This window comes from Vigna radiata, unplaced genomic scaffold (assembly GCF_000741045.1).
Source record: "Vigna radiata var. radiata cultivar VC1973A unplaced genomic scaffold, Vradiata_ver6 scaffold_234, whole genome shotgun sequence".
NCBI lineage: Eukaryota > Viridiplantae > Streptophyta > Magnoliopsida > Fabales > Fabaceae > Vigna > Vigna radiata.
The window spans coordinates 55877-70815 of NW_014543117.1; the positions used below are offsets into that span (position 1 = coordinate 55877).

Consider the following 14939-nt stretch of genomic DNA (forward strand, 5'->3'; position numbering starts at 1 on the left):
CTCATTGACAGAAAAATGCGAACAAAAGCATCCGGCAGTAGTACTTAGTTTTGTCCTGTGTATAAAAAAACCACCGTTCCTTTCTATTATGATTTAAAAAAGTGCAAACAACAACAACAACGTTTTCCTTGTTTAGCCCGATCAAAGACCAAAGCTTCGGAGATGTTTTTAAAAATCAACATTATTAATTAATTTGAAACATCTTTTCCTAGACAATACCCGTCATACTACACATATATTCAGTAGAACAAAGATCAGTGAAACAGTGAGTCAGTGATATCTAAAATAATATTAATATCTGCCCTCTTTGATGCCTCCAATAATCACACAGTTGCAAACTTCCAGCATAAAAAAACTTCAAATCTCCACTGATTTGAAGTCAGGTGCTCTAGAAGGCCAGGAAAATAACACAAGGTGTGATGTGATGATAACTATCTACAGTCATATACTACCAACAAAAAATTCCATTCAAAACCTAAACCATATCGCATAAATATAAACCGTTGAAAGTATCAATTACCCAGACAATCAGAAAACGAATCTCCAATCGAACCTAGGGTTTATACAAAACATCGCCCTGCCCAAATAATTCACGTCCAAACCTGACATTCCCGGTCTCCACCGACCAATTCGCCGGAACTGGAATTCGAGGAAACACTAACGGGAACTTTCTGGCAGAGAACCTTGAGGAAGCGCGTCCGGAACCTCCAGGAACCGGAACGGAAGGAGGTGGAAGCAACAATCTGGACGTCAAAGAGGACGGAATTGTCAGCTCGTTCGGCGTTGAGATTGTTGATGAGGGAGGGTCCGAGGTAGGAGCTGGCAGCGACGAGGGTGGCATTGAGAGTGGTCTCAGACTTGGTGTCCTGTTTGAAGGGAGCGAGTTCGGAGTTGGCGACGTCGGTAGCGCGGTAGAAGACGAAGGAGCGGAGGGCGTTGTAGGTGATGGTCATCTTCTTGTTGCCGTTGCGGACGAGGAAGGCGAGGTGCCAGGTGGCGGATAGGGATTGGGAAGTGGTGGAGAGGTTGGTGAGGGAGACGGTGTGGAGGGTGAAGTGTGGGAGGGAGGGGCGGAGGACGAGCCAAGTAACGATGAGGATGACGCCGAAGATGACGGCCAGGCAAATCATGGTGGCGAAGAAGGCGCGGAAGAATGAGCGGGAGGCGTAGGACCGAGGAGGGGGGTAATTGGGGTTGTAGTATTGGGGCTGGGGGTAGGGAGGGGGAGCGGCGGCATATGGATATGCGGTGGCGGGCGGCGGAGGTTGAGCGCCGTTGGGGCGGTGGAAGGGCGGAGCTGGGTAGCCGGTGGCGGGGCGAGAGGGATCTTGCATAACGGAACGGAAGAGTAAGCAACGTAAAGCGGTGTTTGTGTGTGTGTGTGTGTGGAGAGTGAGTGAGAAAGTGAAAGGTTGATGTTTGGATACGTTGTCGGGATTTGTGCGTGTCGCTTTTACTAATCTTCAATTTTGGCTTTTTATAAAGAATAATAATACCTTTTATTTTATGCTTAAGGATTAAAAGGATTTTCATTGTATATTTATTTTATGATAAATAATTTATCTTTTTTAAAGATAAGATTCCCTTTTCTCCATCCTCTAAAAGTATATTAATATGGTTTTATATTTTTATTTTTTATGATAAAGAATTTATCTTCTTTTATTATTCATACCTAATTTGAGCATATGATTTTGACTTTAAGCTGACTTAATAGATTTGGGTGAAGACAAGGGACGAAACCATGTTTCATAAGACACCAATTCACATTCAAACGTTTCTCATTGTTTTGTTGTGCTGAGTTGGATATGAGACACAGCTTAACTCCGTTAAACCAAGAAGGTGAACAACATTGGATATAAGGTTATTTTGACGGAAAAAGTTAGTATAAGGTTTGACTAGGTTCCATGAGGGTGACTTGCTCGCAAAGACAGACCTAAATTATCTCACCATCATCGTAAAAAGCAATGCTCGTTTTATGAATAATATATATTTTTATGGCACTTCCATTGTATTTTTTATTGGTAAAAATAATAATACTTTCTTTAATGATGCGGGTGTTGTTGTTGGTTGCAATTTATCTGTGCCAGCTTTTAAACAACTTTCCTTTGAATGTTTTCTGAATTTTAATTGAAACTTATTGATTCGCTTTTATTTGTTTTTTCTCCTTATTTTTCAGTTTTACTGTTTTTTATAAAAACTTTTGAAAACATACCATAGTTTTGTAATTAAAGATGAAAATAAACTTTGACAACAATTTTCTTTATAATATTTTAATATTATTTACCTATTATTTGATTCAAAATTATTTTATAATTAATAATAATAATCATACATTTGTGAAATATTTATTCAAACAAAAATAATATCTTTTTCTCGGATTGGATTATACTAACATGATTTTCATTAACTTATTGACAACTTCTGGTTTACCAAAGTACGTTTCTTTGGAATAATTAAAGTCCGGTTTATGTATCATTCATCAGTATTGACTTTTTTTCTCTAAATGGTATTAATATATCTTTTTATTAATTTACTTAACTAGAAAATAAAGTAATTTTGAAATACTTTACACTTAACTTTAAATTTTTTATGTATTTTACCATCTCAAATTTCAATTATATATATTATCATATTTTTATCTTTTAAAATCAGTGCTCTCTCTCTCTCTCTATTCATTTAACTTCAGATATCTACTACGTTTTTGTTTGTTTTCAACCTTTTAAATTTACTCAATTAAAAAAACCCATATATTATACAAAATATATACCTCCTCCACAAGTAATTATAACTTTTAGAAAATTGTATATATCTATAAGAATCCTTATACTTGAATGCTATATTATATTTTTGAATCACCTTTAAAAAAGTAATTTTGAAAAATAAACAATAACATTGAAGATCAATCTGCTATTTTTAACTAACTTTCTTGTTTATTCTAAAGCGAATAACAGCTAACAAAACGAAGAAAACATGAAAAACAATAAATAAATATTACAAGATATTTGATACATTAGCCTTTTAATATATATATATATATATATATATATATATATATATATATAATTATATTCATAGATATAATTTATTATGCACGAAAATATAATTAGTTACATCTTCGGCATAACTAATTATATGGTAAATATTTTGTTAATCACTAAATTATTAATGACATTTACACTATGTAAAAAACATAGAATATGATTATGTTGTTAACTCTTTACTAATATTTATGATTCTTATCATAATAAAAAATAATTAAAATAACATTACTAATATAATATTTTTTTTTTCTTTTTATCTTTTCCACTCATACTTTCCATTCTCCAATTCAAACAAAATATTCTTAAATAACGTGAATTAGTTAAAAAGGTATTATATATAGGGTTAGGGAGTAGTATGTTTTTCTTTCTTCATAAATGAGTATTTGTTACAAGTTGTACAGAGGAATCATCAAGACAAATATAGTATATTTTACCTGACGCTTTCAATTACTTAAAATAATATAAAACGAATTTTATGTATTTAAACGAATAATATGTTTTTAGTAAATACTTTGTACTTTTTTGTTAAATTAATAACCCCAGAATATTGCATTAGCTAAATTTCTCTATTGGGTTCTTATTACATCATAATTGGAGTTCACCACATAGGTAGAACACTGACAGAGGACATCAATTCTCAATATGCCCTGGCAAGAGCATGTCCACACAATTGATCGTAAGTTGATGTTATTCATTCGTATGGTAACTATTTACAACAGCATAAAAAGAATTACAAAATAAGTGAGAAAGAAGAGATAAAGCCTGTTTGTTCTCTCAATTCAAGTGGCACTTGAAAAGCTATAAAGTAGAAAAGTAACTGAAAATATCAAACACAAGCAAACTTACCATGGATTAAAACACCCCATTAACTGCGTCCTCCACTTTCGTCAAGCATCAATCCTTTTAAACTCTTGGCTAACCAAATGGCTGTTTCCCTTGGGGAAACTTTATCTTTTCCAAAAGGCTTTAGAACAACTGCAAGTTCCTCCAATCTATTTTGCTGCAGCAAATCTGCAGATAATTCTAACAGTCCTTCAAGGGCCTCAGCTCTCTGCCTGGAAGATTTCACATCCAAAACTTCCTTTGCTGGTGGTTCCTCTTCAGCTGTAGGAGGGTATCCGGAATACTCAGGGGAATCAAATTTTGCAACAAGAGAATCAGGATTTTCCACATCTTGTTCCCTGAGACCAGGATTGTCAGAAAGACTTGATTTCATGCTCAACGAGTCGGTGAAACTCGAAGATTTTATGTTAGGAGGATTATTCAAGTTTCTAATTTCCATATTTTCAGAAATATTTGCCTTCAAACCAATAGCTTCTGAGCAACTAGAAGATTTTAGGGTCAAAGGACTGTTCACGTTTCTCATTTCTATATCATCCCTTACAATGTTGATAAACTTGCCAACATCTACATTTTGAACTCCCATCTCCACGGATTCCTTCACTGGCTGCTCACTCCCCACACGATAACTGCTATGGCGTATGACATGAATGACATCATCAAAAGCTGGAGGAAAATGGCCAACAGCTGGCCTTTCTGGTGCCGAAACTGTTCCTTTCTCCTCTTGCAAAACTTTCTGGCTTGAAATTTTAGTAGAGATAATCAAAGGAGAAGTTTCTTCCGCTGATGACAGTCTTCCCCTCACCATAAATTTGTCATCACTGGAGAAGCACAGAAGTTTTGGCCGGCTAACTTTATCAAGCCTGTTATTTGGCTTGCTTGCTGGACCGAATTCTTCACAAACAGACTTTTCTCCAGAAATGGGGAGAGGCTGTTGAGGAGACTTGGTTGAAGACATCTCCTTAGAAACATCTTCAACATCTTCTATTTCTTCTGTGATTTCAGCAGAGGATTCTACAGATGTATTTTCACACCTGAAGCCAGCAGATGTGATCCTCTGATTTCTGGGAAAACTATCATCAGAAGCAAACATCACCTTAGCATCTTGAACTGAATGATCTGGAGATAAACTGGGACCTACTTTCTCGTCATTAGTCATTATCTTCTGAAAATGTGGCGTAATAACAGGGGTTTCTTCAGACAATTGTTCAGACATCTCAAAATGCGAATAAGATGCAGGTGAACCGCTATCTCCTCGTGATTCCACATTTTCAGCGTGGTTTAAACTCTCTTCAGCAGGAAGTGTTGTTTCACTTAAGTCAATAAAAGTGGTTGCAAAATCAGAAAGTTCGAATCCTTGAATAGAAAAAGAAGATGAGACAGAGTTACTGCTGTCTGTTTGCATTCCTTTGGAACTGCTTTCAAAAGTCTTTAAAGGCTCTCGAGTAATCTCTCTAGAAACAAGTGGTAGATGACTGTTGGTCAACTGGTTATGGCTTACCTTAGGCTCCCTAACCATTTTGTTTGGACTTGACTTTCCACTATTGTTTGCTGCATTGGGAACATCAAACCCAGCCTGCCTAACATGTCCTGGAAAAGAAGGTGGTTTAAGTAAGCTTGGAGGAGTCTTTTGTCTTGGCTTAGCAGGAACTTCACGACCTTCTACTTGTTTGGAAGGACCCAGTGGTGGAATCACAGTATGTCTAGGTTTAGTTTTTGGTGTGGATTCAATCATTGGTAACTGCCAGCATGCATCAGTGAACCAGAAATAAATTTCAATGCTATGAAGAAATCTTTAAAAGTAACTAATATTACACTAAAGCATTTATAACGGTAATGTACCTGATGCTTTGACGTATGTGATCCTTGAAATCTTTTAGCAGGATCAAGAGTTGCTTTTGAAGATGCAATAGTTTGCACCTCCAAATTCGGCTTCAAATCACAAGCACCAAAATTGGGTTTGGGCAATTTCGACAATGTCTCTGTATTTATTTTATGCGTCAACACACCACCACCCTTTATGCTATTGCCTCTTATCGGAGAACTTGTCTCCCTAAGTTTTCTATTTCTTAATGTTGTCACCGCATTCTTAATTGCTATTGGTTGCTTAGGTACAATATTAGAATGGTATTCATTATTAAACTGCTTTGTCACCTCTTGATCAATAGTTTTGGCGTTGACTTTTATAGAGCCATTTCCTTGTTCATCAGGCAGGAGTTGTTCAGAGCCATCATCCTCGATTGAGGTCAAGTCTAGTTCAGTACGTTTGCTATCACACTTCTGCACTGCATTTGCAGTGTCTTTCATAATTGACATCAAACTATCTTTCTCTGTACTTGAACTACTACTGTTTTGACCTTCTGGCTTACTTTTTCGATGATGATGAACGGCAGAAATTGGTTTTTCAGGAGAACTGGCTGTTGGAGTACAGAAAGATGAACGATATTGGTCAACATAAGGTAATAAATAAGGATGCTTTAAGACTTCAGATGCCTGTGAAATTATATATTGAAATTGCTCAAGATTAGCAACAGTAGGAAACCAGTGTAACACAGGAAATAAGATCATTTCTCAAATAGAGGCTTACTGTTGGACGATGCTCAGGATTTTTCCTCAGCATGCCCTTTATCAGTGTTTTCCTGCATTTATGAACCAATGTTTAAGATTTCCAGTGAACATACATGAGAAGCAAGAAAAGAAATATACATGCGTGGATACATAAGTATATGTATGTATATCATCCTCTACACCTAGACAGATTTGAGCTTCTCTTATTGCCAAATAGAAGCCTTCATGTCATTTCTATAGGAATGGCAGCAAAAGCAAAAGACAACTTATTTAGCCTGAGTAGTCACTCGTTTTCTATCAACATAATGATACTAGCCTCAAAGAAGCAGATGATACTTACAAAGATGGGGAATAGCAGGGAGGAAGAGGGCCAATAGAGGAACGGTTTATCTTACTTATCAAACCTGCCATATCCTGAAACAATATTTACCATGCTTATTAAGGAAAAGAAAAAACATGATGACAAATTGCATTCACACATATAACATATCAGACAAGATTGGGTCTACAACAAGCTTAAATTTAGAAGTTCGAACTCCACTAATATCAAAATAGCAACAACCTTAAAATAGGTCATGATAAGGATTCTGGAAGGGATAGTTCTTTGATCATGCCAAGGCTTTTATACTTTTTATCCCTTCTAGACTACTTACAATTAGGGGTGGGCAAAAATCTTCTAGGCCCAAATTTTTGTTTTACTGATCCAGTAGTACATTATACATCGATTTAATTAGATCATATTTTAATTTCGCTCAAATTTTTTAGTTACTCAACCCAGATGCTGATTTTATTCCATGTGGATTTTAGAAATTGGAGAACTCGTAATAACATTTCCCGCTAAGCTAGCTTTGAACGAGGAGACCAAATAAGAAATCTGATTCACTGAATCACAATCCGCTTTCTTCTTCACACTTCAATTCCAAAAGTCCAATCTCACAAACCCCAGTTCATGAAGAGGGAAATCTTATAATCTTCTTTCTTTCATCTTCATTTGCAACATATCTTCAATTAATTTGGTAATAACTATTATTTTCATTTACTGATTCATTCTAGTTCAATTTCTCATACAATTTTCATTTTTTTTGCATTCAAAAATTTCAAGTTGCTTCCAACGAAGCTTCCGATATGTTTGTAAACATTATGGCATGCATTCGTAATAAACTCAATTTTTATACTCCCTTCAAAGTAAAATTTCTCCATCGAGCTCTCCTTGTGTCAACCTCAAGTGCCTAGAGCATTAAAGCAAAAGCATTACACTCATGGATATGGAATTATATCCTCAATATTGATCTCAGATTTGGTAAGTCCAATGCATATCTTAAATTGAATATGTGCATTTGTTTTTTCTTTCATTTTGATGGACAATACTTTGATATGCATGTTAATATTACATATTATACCGGGAAATTTTGTGGAGAATTTCTTAATGATCTCGTTCAATGGTTGAATAAATTTCTATATAATTTTATGGATGAAAAGCCATATCATGGAGAAAGCCGGCTACAACTTTGGAAATTTCATGTATTTTTCCCACATGGATTCCTTTGATTTCTATATCTAGAGCCATTACGGATACCAAATGGACTTCCTATGAGTCTTCACATTACAAGAGACAATCTTTTGGTATGTAACTCAACCATGTGAGATATTGTTCAGATCAAATTTGAGGATAACATGTTAAAAGAATGAACAAATGATTGTAGCATATCTATAAATACTTCGAAATTAGTAAAATACTATAAATCAATAAATATATATATACACACACACACGTCAAAAATTGTTATCCAAGACCATTATGCAAATCAATACGTTATCCTTTCCGTCGAACAAAAATGCATCTTTACTTTGTTTGATAAACAAATGTGATATTACATTCATGTATGACTTCATGACCGTGCAGCATTAGATTAGACATCTACCTATAATTATTATAAGTAAAAAAAGAAATCAATGGAAAACTTACAAAAGCTTTAAAAGCTGGGCGATGAGCAGCCATCTCATATATACAACACCCTGAACAACGAAAATGCATTTTAGCTGTAGCAAAACGAATATCAGATATTCATTGCGTAAAACGTCTACCTAGTGACCAAATATCAGATTTGAATCCATAAGGAATATCCGCAAGCAGTTCAGGACACATATAGTTGGGAGTTCCTACCACCTGCACACAAATATTTACAGAAATTAACTTCCTCAAACAGTGACTTCACATATATAAAACATGCAAAAACTAATCACATAATACCGATGTCATATTATAAACCTATAGTAATTGAAAAATATTAAAACACAGATTGTGTCTTTCAAAAATGTGAAAGCTGATAAATACAAGCCCATTACAACATAGTCTTCCAACTGAATCATATTGAAGTAGAAAATTCGATCTAATCAAAATCTGAAGCAAGGAAATTAATATATAATTCAATCAAACAACATTCAATTAGTAAATGTCACCTTAGCCTATTTTATAGTATTTTCCATTACTACTGGAACCTTCTTAGTCATCCCTATTGAACTAATGTAATCTCACTTTGAAGATATATCACATCACATATGCATAGGTTTAAGTGTCTTGTTATCAACCAACAAAAAAATTTATAGTAATTAGAATTAGACGGAAAAAAATAAAATCTAAATTATTTAAAGGATTTCAAAAAATTTTTCACCTAAAACTAATAGACCTGCAAGTAGATGTTTTATATGAAACAAAAACAAATCCTTTTATGTCAAAAAACATAATTAAGCAAACTTATTTCTAGCAATCATAGCATAAGTGTTTTGCTAAGAATGTACATATAATATCATAGTAGTAACAAGAATGGGGAGTATGGTGTGATGTGACGGAAAATCAACCGAACCAGAGAAATTTTAATTGAACATATTAGTGAAAGTCGTCTTTAGAGACGCTAACAAGCGTTGTAACAAAGTGAAGCTTTCTGTTCTCATGGAAAGATACTATAGGATACTAAGTTTGATAGGCTGATGCTACGAAAATTGAATGATTATAAGTAAACATGAATGAATATTCTTGGAGAGTAAGTATAACTAAATATGTCCAACTGAGGGAGAAAGCGAGAGTGATTTAAGGATGAAAAACCCCAAGCTCTAACTTCGTTTTACTGCTGCTCAGCTTATGATATGGTTCAAGGATGCTGTAAAAACTTGATAGAATAATATCTAGCATGAATCTTTACATCATTCAAACAAAAAAATTGGATCTAAAGACGAAAAAATAACAGCAGAAAGTCCCATTTCTCACATACCGAAGAAGCCAAATCATCCGCTTTTAGTGTCTTAGCAAGCCCAAAATCCCCTATATAATTGTCAGGAAATTACAGACAAAATTCAGGATGAAAACATCATAATCTATCCCTAAATAAGTCAGTACGGTAGATGAACTCACCAAGGCGAACATCTTGATCCTTGGTAAGAAAGATATTGGAACACTACAAGCAGAGTTGAAAAAAAAAATTAATTCATTTTCAAATTGAACAAAAAGGAGAAGAAAAGAAGCAGCATGTTTACATAGAAATTTGTCTCATAAGTAATACCTTTAGGTCGCGATGTAAAACAAAATTTGAATGCAAGTATTCCACTGCCAAGAGTAATTGAGTAAACCACTTGCAGAGTTTCTAGGCAATGCCAAAGACATCCAACGTCAGCAACTAAAATTCTCAAACGACAATACGTGAATTACGAAAACCGAATATATTTGTGGCAAAATACCTCCTCAGGAAAGCAAACCCCATTTGACTTTTTCATCAATGCAGCCCTGTTAAACACAACAAAAAATAGTAAGTAATCAGGCATACATAACTAGAACTTCACACGAGACTAGTGGGAATTCACACTTCAAAGATTATTACTCACATGTCTCCACCTTCACAATATCCAGTAACAATGCAAACATAGCAACCCTGCATCCCAACCAAAATATGCTTAGCCGAAAAATAAGTCATAATATAACAATTGAAATGGTGTGCTGTGTCTCACCTTCTCAACCCAAGCCTCTTTGAATTCCACAATGTAAGGATGCTGAATTCGAGCAATAAGTGCCATCTACAATTCCCAAAACAGTTAACAAAGGTCAAATCTCAGAGCACTTCACAAATCAACAAACAGGTAACCAAAATCCTACCTCCTGATGAGCAGATCTTCTGCATCGTTCAGTCTGCCGCGCGAGCCTGATTTTCTTCAACACGTACCTGCAATCCACGGACCAAACGAAGCCTCAGTTCTCAAAATTCAAACGAACACAACCCAGTTACACACTCAGTCAAATGCAAAAATCAAAGCGCAAAAACAGCCCTCACTTCTTCTTCTCCGCTTTGTGGTTCACCAGAATCGCGGCGCCAAACGCTCCGCGACCGATCTGCTCCATGATCTCATAGTGATCCATCCGCGACTCCATCGTGCTCCCGATCCAATTGCGATAAACCGGTTGCGCTCAGAACGAAATCCACCCTCCTAACTCCGGCGACGGCGCCTAAACCGTTTCTACATTGCTTCCGCAACCGAACCACGTGCGACGCTATCGTTCTCCGCTTATGACCATCCCTAACGTGTCTCCGCAATCAATGCAATAGTGCTTCCCCCCACATTCACTTCTCTCTCACACTCTCACAAGCAGTAATGATAACAATAATGCGAATTACACAGCGCAATTATCTTGCGCAGAAACTGCAATGATGAGGTTACTTTTTTCTTGTACCGAAAATGAAAACGAAGAACAGGAAGAACTAAGAAGAAAGAAAAACTACACACACACTCTCCCTCTAAGATGACGCGTCTAGAGAGAGAAATAAAGAGCACACATACGCCGACAGTCACAGCTGGTCTACCACACCAACTTCTCCCCCTCGATTTTTGGTATTTACTTGTATATAATAATGTAGTATATACGTATTTATTAAGAGCATGAAGTGACGGTTTAAATTAAGCTAAAACCCACAATTACGTAAAGAATTACATTAATTTCACTCTCAGGTTTCGTTAACTTCAAAAATCAGCATCCATTAACATGGATTACAGTGGAGTGTGTCGCCATCGGGGACAAAACGGAAGACGCCAATTATATGTAGAAAGTAGAATTCACAGTAACAGTCAGAAGCTAAAATTGTAATATTTCTAATGAACAAAATTATCATATAGTATACCTTATTCTTGTTTTATAATGTCCAATGACGTATTGTAATTTTTCTAATTAAATAAAAGAAGGACATATGATATAGATATACTTCTGTTTCACCTAGAAAAGGTTATTAGGTTGTCGTTACACAAAACATACCTTACATGGTAAAGGACAACCTTTGTCAATGAGAGGAGGCATTCGCGTTACGTGTGATTTTTAAGTATTTTTTTTTTTATTCCAATACTGTTTTCTTCTTCATCCGAAGTGAGGCGTTGATGTTTTTGTAACTTATAAGAGAAGTAGAGAAGTTGCGTTCTGATACGAGGGAGAACTTTTTTTTTTTTTTTCATATCTTATAGATTATAGAAAATAGGTATGAAATGCTTTTAGTATTATTATCAAAATAATTTAAAAGTTTTTACTTTTTTTATGGGCTTAACAGAAAAATAAAATTTATATTTATATAACCGACTAATATAGAGACAATGTTTATCTGACGTATTTTTTGTTTACCTAAATTTATTAAGTAGAAGAAATCATAAAATAGTGAGTTAAGAAAAGTAAAACTTTGTATTTTCATAGCATTGAACAAATATCTTTCATTAATAATAAAAGACTAGAGTCATTCATTGGATCAAATTTTTATAACATTAAAAAATAGTCTCTCATGAAGAAAGATACTTAATACTTCTTAAAATAATGTAATTTTAAGATTTATTTATATTTTATATTATTTAATTGGTAAAAATCCAATTAAATAGTTCTTGTTGAATAAGCTGATGAAAAACACAGATAAAATAGATTTACTGAGTAATGTGTTGCGTAAGTCTCTTTCTCAAATTTTTAAAGAATCTCAACACTAGCAAAAAATTTTAAAAAAATAAATAAATAACCCAATATATTATAAAGACCCCGATAGCTGTGGCACATCTTGACCTGTAAGGATGCAAAGGCAAATCTTTATCTTTGTAATACACTTTATTTTACAACAATCTCGCAAAGGATAGTATATAAAAGAAAATAAAAAAAGAAAAACATAAGTCTTGTATAAGATGTAATGTATCATAGTTAATATAGCAAGTTATATAAACCGGTTTTAGACTGAGGAACTTAATACACAATGTAGTTGGTATAACAAACTATATAAACCAAAGATATTTGGTGTGTGTTAACGATTTATCAATCATAATGCATTCCCACAATTCTTGTTGTCATCGTTGTGTTGCACTTGATGGATCATGCACAAGTTTGGTATTCATGAGTGCTTTAGAGATTTTACTAATATCTCATGCAAGTGGTCACACTCGACATTCATATAGATGATTTTATCAAGTGTATGTTGCAAATCAAACACTACCCATTAAAATTTTGTTTAAACAAAAATTCTTACACCACATAGAATTTCAATTATAAAGTTTAATTTCTCAATAATGCAGTCTCGAGCATTTTCACACATCATAAGAATGGACATAATTGATTTAGAATCAATTTATTGCTATAAAAACTAATAAGTGACTTGTTTTTACTCATATGAACCTTATTATGAGATCTTCTATCACAAATGTTGGATTATCATCACTTGTTTTTTTTGTAAATGGCTTAAGTCCTATTCTCCTCCATGTTTCTAAAACCATGTTTCTTCTCAAGGGTTTTGTCAGAGGATCTGCTAGATTTCATTATGGTTTCACATTGTCAATGAAAATTAATTGTTTCATTATTTAGCAGTTGTTTCACCAAATTATGTCTCGATTATACATGTTTGTTTTTTTCATTGTAATTTTCTTAGCTATAATTATTTTCAATTGGCAATCACAATGTATTAACAAAGATAAGATTGGTTTCATTCCTAGTGAAGTGTTTGTTAAGATGAATTAACCCTAATCTTAACTATTCAATTTGATGTTTTACAAAGTGACAAGTTTTCTTTGTTAATTTAGATTCTACACATATATTATATTTACTAATATGATTATCATGCATATTAATTAATCATAATCATTACACTTTCATAATATACGAAGAATTCACATGTCTTAATATAGCATGTCATACATTATACAAATCAATAATATAAGCAGAAAAACAAGATTCATTAATAATTTCATAAATGTTAAGTATAAAGAGACCATGATCAAATATATCTTCCCCATAATCACGTTACTCTTTGTCATAACAATGTCATATTCAAGTGACACTTTAACCCTAACTTTTCTCAATAAGACTATATATAGAGATTATATTAAATCTTATTAGTGCTGCATGTAGAACATCACTCAAGGTTAAAGTCTTCCCAAATGTATGCTTTAAAAGATGATTGTTGTTTCTAACTTTATTTCCTTTAAAAGTGGGGTTAGATGCATTGGGATGAGATTTTTTAACGTTAACTTTACTCTTGTGATCAAGCTTTTTCTCGTACCTTTTTGGAGCTTGAGTAGATAATGTCATAAATTTTGTAGTAGCACACTCCTTACTAGTATCTTCAACTTTCGAAATATCTGAAAAAAGTTATGCAAAGATTGCCTATAATTTGAAAACATTGTTTGACTTTACCGGTGTAGAGTTGGTGTTAGTGCCCATACCGTCAGTCCCTGAGTCTATATAAGCTGTCGGAAAATACAAATAAAGTAGATTTCCTGAGGCATGTAGATTTGTTGCCCCTTAAAACCCGTGGTGTGTTGCGCAAGTCCTCCAAAATATAACAAGAACTTCTCAAATTTTCTAAGAATTTCGGAACTAACAAGAAACTCTCAAAAGTTAAATAAATAACCCGAGATATTATAAGAGAAATATAAGAGAGAGAGAGAAAAAAAAAAGAGAGAACAAGATGAATAAGAGTGAGAAAATGTCTTTTTGGAAGAAGCATAGAGCCTTATTTATAGACGGTAGATGTGGTTTGTGATGGGCCAAACCCATAGCCTGCAGAGGAAAGTTTGAAACGATCAATAATAATGTAGTCTATTGCAATAAGTCACCCCACGTCTGAAAAGGAATAAGAAGCTTGCTAAAGAATTTGACAAGTGTAACATATCTTGATCTACAAGAATCAAAATATCCTTATTTTTATAATACACTTTGTTTTACAACAATTCTTACAACAAGATCACAATATTTAAACACACACAACATACAATTGAAAATAAAAAGAAAACTTTACACCATCTTATTGTAAAAACTCATATCATTCCAATGCAAAAATATGGGTTAAATATGCTTTTAGTCCCTGAAGTTTCACTAATTTTTGGTTTTAGTGCCTGCATAAAACATTGATAGCATTTCATCCTCTAAGTATGATAATTCTTATTATTAGTCCCTAAAAACAGACTCCGTTAGTTTTTTTGTGATGTGGCTAACGG

The 14939-nt window shown here is 34.0% G+C and overlaps 2 protein-coding genes across 3 annotated transcripts; both read right to left on the minus strand.

The window, feature by feature from the left end:
* Positions 1-272: 272 nt before the first annotated feature.
* On the minus strand, positions 273-1446 carry LOC106753121 (NDR1/HIN1-like protein 10). Its single transcript, XM_014634916.2, has one exon. It carries the CDS (start codon positions 1332-1334, stop codon positions 591-593), a length of 744 nt encoding a protein of 247 aa, XP_014490402.1. The 5' UTR covers positions 1335-1446; the 3' UTR covers positions 273-590.
* A 2229-nt stretch (positions 1447-3675) lies between these two features.
* On the minus strand, positions 3676-11315 carry LOC106753140 (serine/threonine-protein kinase Nek5). Of its 2 annotated transcripts, XM_014634934.2 has the most exons (14): positions 10769-11315; positions 10594-10660; positions 10449-10514; positions 10326-10372; positions 10182-10227; positions 10007-10087; positions 9859-9901; positions 9719-9768; positions 8535-8616; positions 8416-8465; positions 6790-6863; positions 6469-6520; positions 5724-6374; positions 3676-5622 (listed from the first exon to the last, which is right to left on the minus strand). In XM_014634934.2, the coding sequence occupies exons 1-14, from the start codon at positions 10864-10866 to the stop codon at positions 3907-3909; spliced, it is 3123 nt and encodes a 1040-aa protein (XP_014490420.1). In that variant the 5' UTR covers positions 10867-11315; the 3' UTR covers positions 3676-3906. The 2 variants fall into 2 exon arrangements, with proteins under 2 accessions (XP_014490420.1, XP_022633124.1); XM_022777403.1 differs by lacking the exons at positions 9719-9768; positions 10182-10227; positions 10326-10372; ... (1 more) ...; positions 10594-10660; positions 10769-11315 and having other exon boundaries at positions 10007-10089.
* Positions 11316-14939: the final 3624 nt, after the last annotated feature.

Bases quoted from the DNA above. Each gene is read 5' to 3' on its own strand.
- LOC106753121 (XM_014634916.2), bottom strand. From the start codon at position 1,334: ATGCAAGATCCCTCTCGCCCCGCCACCGGCTACCCAGCTCCGCCCTTC.
- LOC106753140 (XM_014634934.2), bottom strand. From the start codon at position 10,866: ATGGAGTCGCGGATGGATCACTATGAGATCATGGAGCAGATCGGTCGC. The intron at 9,902-10,006 runs GTATTACTTATG...CTCTGCTTGTAG, and splicing joins TTTTACATCGCGACCTAAAG to TGTTCCAATATCTTTCTTAC. The intron at 8,617-9,718 runs GTATGTGAGAAA...ATTTGTGTGCAG, and splicing joins CGGATGATTTGGCTTCTTCG to GTGGTAGGAACTCCCAACTA.